The 6,000-nt window shown below is 42.5% G+C and overlaps 1 protein-coding gene across 3 annotated transcripts in view; it reads right to left on the bottom strand.

The window, feature by feature from the left end:
• Positions 1–3,585: 3,585 nt before the first annotated feature.
• TAF3 (TATA-box binding protein associated factor 3) overlaps positions 3,586–6,000 on the bottom strand; it is a 114,668-nt gene continuing 112,253 nt past the window's right edge. For 2 of the 3 annotated variants that reach the window (XM_069034629.1, XM_069034643.1), the window contains one exon: positions 3,586–5,675. In XM_069034629.1, coding sequence (XP_068890730.1) covers positions 5,561–5,675 — 115 coding nt within the window. In that variant the 3' untranslated portion in view covers positions 3,586–5,560. The remainder of the gene's footprint in view (positions 5,676–6,000) is intronic. The other variant, XR_011156149.1, reaches the window with a different exon arrangement.

The following is a 6,000-nucleotide window of genomic DNA, read 5'->3' as shown; positions in this document are numbered from 1 at the left end:
CTGTAAATTACAACTCAATTAAAAATAAACAACTGCACACTATCCCCTGTCCCTATTTCCTAATGAATGTAAAAGAACAATTCTATTTTGTTTTTCCAAATCTAGATGCCAAGTTAAAAGAATCCACAGCAAACAGTGTCCAGTTCCACACCTGGGGAGGGATCAGCCTGAAGGAAGAAGCCTGAAGGTCACCTGCACACAGTAAAGCAGTGGTATTGGAGCCCCAGGTGACACCAGGTGTCGGGCTGGTGACATGCCATCACACTTGTCATTAGTCCCACAGTAAGCAAATGACAGGCACAGCAAGGTACAGGCTTAGGGAGAAATTGACAGGCAAGACTTTGGAATTTGTAAACCAAATTCCTGCTCATGACAGGTGATGAAACCTAAATTTTTGTATGTGTTCTAAGTTTCTTTCTCCTTCATCCCCTCATTTAGGCAATAAAATCACCTAATTATTTTCTGTTTGGTTTTGTAGAACTGTTTCGAGCATTCACACTGAAATCATAACAGGGAGTTGTGTTCATATGAAATTACTTTCTCATTGTGTCTTACAAATTGCCTGGAAAATCTTCCTTCTATCCTGGGTTTACTTGACATTTTGTTTTCTGAAGAAAATTTGCCTTCCTGGTCAAAGCTTGAGGTAGCAATCACTGAATAATGGAAAGGTTTGGGTTGGAAGGGACTTTAAAGATCATCTATTTCCAACCAATATTACACCAAACCTCAAGTGCCAGCATGTTTAGTGTCACCATGCTGGAATGGAAATCCCCACTTGCCCAAGGCACCCAGCAGCTGCTGAGCTGTGCTGGCTTTGGCACAGGCCACCAGACACCTGAGTTAAGGGGTCAGGACTCTGGAGCAGACAAGGACTAGAAAGAAAATTTAAGGGGCAACAGCCAAGGGGGAACAGATGGTCTGGAAGCCCTCAGCTCTCCTCCTCTCTCCCTGTGAGAAGTATCACAGGACTTAAAGTCCTGGTGCAAAAGGTCACTCCATAAGCATCTTAGAATCACAGAACCCTAGGATGGCTTAGGTTGGAAGGGACCTTAAACATCATCTCATTCCAACCCCTCTGCCATGTGCAAGGACACCTTCCACTAGACCAGGCTGCTCCAAGCTCCATCCAACCTGACCTTGAAAGTTTCCAGGAATGGGGCATTCACAGCTTCTCTGGGCAACCTGTTCTAGTGTTTCACCACCCTCATAATAAAAAACCTCTTCCTTACACCTACTCTGGTGTAGGTTTTACTCACCTACAAACTCTCTTTTTTTTTGTCCTACCACCACAGGCCCTGCTAAATAAAAATTCTGACCCCCTCCTTCACCCAGTGCAAACCTTGAAGAGGCTGAAGCAGCACCTTCGAGGGAAAGAACCCTTGGCTCGGCTGCCACAGCTCACGATTAATGGTTTCTGCTCACAAGAGCCAGGTATGAGCTGTTTGCTGGCTGTAAATCTCCCGTTTCAGCCTCCTCTGCCATACAGCACACATGGATTAATAGCAGCTTTCTACTTTTGAGGTTACAGCTGATCCAAAAGTCCCCAGAAGAAAGGGCGAGTTTCCTAAGCAGCATGACTGACAAGACGGCGAAGAGGGAGTTTATTCAGAGCATTATCTAATTCATTCCCCAGTGAAGGAAACTCATCTACTTTTGAGACTTAAAACTTCTAAAGAAAACTGCTATGATCTAAAGAGATTGGCCATAAAACTATTTGTATTGAAAACTTAGCCAGCATGCCTTTAGTGAACTTCATTCATTAACATTCTTCCTGGCAAGGTTTCCATATCTCAGCGTTCATTTTATACTTTAATTTGGTTAGTAGGTCTTTGTTTAATCGTCCTATTGAAAGGAGAACAAAGAAGGTTTAGGTGATACAGTGAAGTAATACACTATATTTTATCTCTATAAAGCCCAGACAAAGTCAGCAGGCTCTGATACCCTCCGATTTGTTTCTTTTTTTTTTTTTTTTTTTTTTTTTTCCCTTTCTCTTCCAGGACATTTGGAATCACAAATCAGTTGCAGAGCATAAAGATCCTCACTGTACTTAGCTGCGGACACCTTCAGAAGAGAAACACCTTGTCAAGCAGAGAAATGATGCTCTGAGCACAAAACAGCCTCAAAGGAAGATTATCTTGGGAAAAGTGCATTCCCATTACTTTGGGGATGGATACTCTGCTTTTATATCTATGTCCTCCAGTAAAAATCAGTAGTCAAAATAGTTTCTTTCCTCTCAGAGCTTTGTGCTTACTGTCTCAATATCAACTTCATGTTTTTTTCTGGGTGCAAAATTCATTAACAAGCTGCAATTTTGCCTAATGACTAACCTGCTTCGCAGCCAGCACCCAGCATAGTGACCCGCAGGCACAGGCTGCCCTGGAGGAGGATTTACAGGATAAAAAGGATAAAAAACTCTCCAAACGGAGCTGCTCCCCAGCCCCAACACCGGCTGTGTGAGTGGGCAGCTCCTGGGCTGCTGTAAACTGACACAGCTCCAACTGACTCCCAACTGACTCCAGATAAAAATCTGGCCCCAGAGTAACGGCAGGATTCAACAAGCTTTTCTCACGGAATAGTTTTTACGCTCTTTTCTTGAATATTTACGACCCATCCTCACTGTCCTGCTTAAATCCACTCCACATGGTGTGTCCGCAAAGGGGGAAAATTGTACCTGTCTACTCTTTATAGTGCAGCAGATGGTGAGTTGTCTCCTCACTGAAAACTCTTTAATTCTTTCCTTTCTAAACCCTACACCAGTTCTACTCCAACCACCCATGGAAACACGTGTTTTCTAGAGGCAGTGCTCCCAGCTGATGCTCCTCTTGATGAAGCTGCACTTCAAGGCAGGAAAACCATTCAGAGACTTGGATGCTCTCCCATGACATCCAACAAGCAAGCAGCCCACCCACCGTGCCCCCATCTCATGGATGGTGGTGTCCAAAATCCAAATCATAAAAGGATTCAGATGAGCACAAATCCCAACACTAAAATCAAGCAACGAACCAAGGGAGCAGCCCTAACTGCTCCCTAACTTTTCATACACAAAGTTTATGGAGAAGAAACCTAACCTGTGAAGTTACAGCAGCAATTACAAAGGTCTGGGGAAGGAGCTGGGCTTGCTCAGCATTGGGTGGGGCCAGGGGCTGTAAAGAAGGTCCAAGCCCCATGGCTGCTCAGGGATAACTATTTCTGGAATGATAATTCATTTATGCCACAGATTCCTGATAAACACCAGCATAAGTGGAAGGGAGGCGGGCTCAGCACCAAGCCTGGCTTCAAACTGATGACCCGGAGGTGAAGGGCCCCTTCTCCCATTACTAATCCCCTCAGCCCCACAAGCCTCCTGAAAATGATGCTTTGGTTTTATTGCCACAAGGGTCATTTATAAAACCATAAAAGCCAGGGTAAGAAACCAACCCAGCAGCAGCAAGGCCAAGCATGCAGAGAAAGAGCTGAACAGCCATCGAAAGGGGCAAGTTCAGCCCTCCCATGGCATCCTGAGTAATTCAGTTGATTAAATGTGAGAAGTTCTGATTCATGGAGAGGAGGAGGAAATGCATAAACAACTTAGCAAAAGCTAATTTCTTTATTATTGCAACCAGAAATGACCAAAGACGGCGTATTTCGTATGTCTGCACATTACACATGGAAAAAACCAAGAATCAGCATTGCAACATCCAACAATTCAAAAGAAAATAAAAAATCAAACCCAAGAACTTTCTTGACTGGTAATTAACAGGGACGGAATATAAACGAGATGGCATTGAACAAAGCAGGTAACACTGCACTTTTAATAAACCAATTTCATCCATATCTCCACTGATTTGCAATTTAACAGTTCTATCAGCAAAGCCTCATTTCCCTAACTAGACCGGTACTTTTTAAAACATGACTAATTCATTCTCATTAATATCAATTTGGATGTGTTTAAAAAATAACTCTTAATATCTGCACAACAGGCTAAAGGACCATATTTCTCCAACCCCAGACATTCTCACTGCATTGGTTCAAAATACAAATATCCCCAAATTAACCAATGCAGTCTCAAATTGATTAAATTGATTAGAAAAAAAAGGCATACATTTTTTTCAAGATTTATTCTTACTTAGCTCTGAGACCCATTGCACTACAACATCTAACACTGACTTTTATTTCAGTTTCTCTGCACTTTCCCCTCACGTTTTCAACGGGGAATGCGACTGGGATTCACTTTACTGGTCTTTCCAAGGCGATACACAAAGCAGAGGAACACACCTGCATCTCCTCTACCTAAACACGATCCTTTTGGCAAACTCACCAACCACTTGTTAAAAAAAAAAAAAGAAAAAAAAAGAGAGAAAAGTCCATTCCAGCTACAGATTAACACGCTGTAGCTGCCACTAGAAGTGCAGAACCCCCCTGGCCTAAGCTCCCAATTCAGAAGGCATTTAAGCACATGTATAACCAAGTGTGGGAACAGGCTCCTTGAAGGCAATAGGATTACTCACTTCTTAAGAAGTTACCACATGTTTAAGGATCTGAATTGAGGCCTAATTACGGTGCTGGCCACCTCCTCGTGCACGCACAGCTGGGGCAGAGCTCACCAATCCCTCATAGCCATGAGGACAGGCGTTTGTCACACGGGCTTTTGGTAGCTGCTAGGTTTGTATTCACGGGCAAATGACAACAAAAATCCTCAAGGCCTAAAAAATAATTAAAAAAAAATTTACTTTATAAATATCAGGTATTTACACGTGTGAAAATCTTTTAATGGGAAGTGTTTTTACACACCGATGAAATGTACAAGCAATGAAAAGGTACGCTGACAAACACTTAAAAAAAAAAAAACAAAACACAAACCAAAAATCAAAGTATAAAATATATTACAGGACCACCAAAAGAAATTCACACAGAGGAAAACAATTGACACAATAGAAACTTTTTTTTTAAAAAATAGAAGATATATCACAAAAGCTTGAACATGTTTATTTTATGTTAGTACTAAAAATCAAGGAAAAAAGCTTCATATATTCTCGTCACAAAAATATTTACCAGCCACTTTTTATTTCCACATTATGATTATCTGGCTCAGCAAGAGTCGAGGCTGAACTGTATCCAGACTACAGAAATCATTCCAGAAGGTTGTCTCAGTTTACAACTTACTGCAATTTACATTTTCTCCTCCTCTCAGCACCTTATTGCAAAGGTTCAAGAGGGATTAATAACAAATCGAGAAAGAATAGGACAGATATCTGTATTTACAACATTCATCCGTGCTGCTGCCGAGCCACAGGAGCGGGAGTGGTCCCAGGAACCACCGAAGTCTTCACAGCGCTCTGTGCAAATTCCCCTTGGCAAGGGAAAGAAACAGCATCAGAATGTACCAAAATCCAATGCCATGGGCTTGGATGGTCCGTGAAACACAACAGCCCCTGACCAAGAGCATCTCCTCGCCCCTGAGTCTCTGCAGACACAACCCCGGCAGCCGCAGGGGGACACGGGCAGGGTGGGTCCCTCCTGCAGCAGAGTCGGGGCAGGAGCTGCCGTGGTGACCGCACGACTTCAGTCCCCTGCCAAGTCTTCAGTGTGCCCTGTGCTTCCTCTTCTTGTGTTTTTTATCCTTCCTTTTGTTGGCACACTTGGAGCAGAACCATTGCATCTCTTCTGGGGGTGCAGCTGTAAGCCCAACGCAAGGCCTGCGAGGGACAGGAAAATATCACATCATCTCAGTGGAGTAACGTGGCTTCTGCTTCTTACCCCTAAAAATGCTACTTGCCAGTGGGAGACAGGATCTGGCCTTCAAATTAATATAGCAATTATCACTATCTTAATGAATATAACTATTGAAACCTAAAAAACAATCGAAACCTAAAAACTCTTGCTTTGAAACAAAAGAGAAATATCAAAAGGATACTCAGATAAAAAGTGTTATTTTAGTAGAAAATATGAATGCACTTTCAGGTGTAATAGACTAGATTTAAAATAATTTCAAATGTTTCTTTAACACATCTGCAATCCCTT

This window comes from Aphelocoma coerulescens, chromosome 1A (assembly GCF_041296385.1).
Source record: "Aphelocoma coerulescens isolate FSJ_1873_10779 chromosome 1A, UR_Acoe_1.0, whole genome shotgun sequence".
Classification (NCBI taxonomy): domain Eukaryota; kingdom Metazoa; phylum Chordata; class Aves; order Passeriformes; family Corvidae; genus Aphelocoma; species Aphelocoma coerulescens.
The sequence above is the reverse complement of the archived record's forward strand: the minus strand, read 5'-3'. Positions and strand labels throughout refer to the sequence as shown.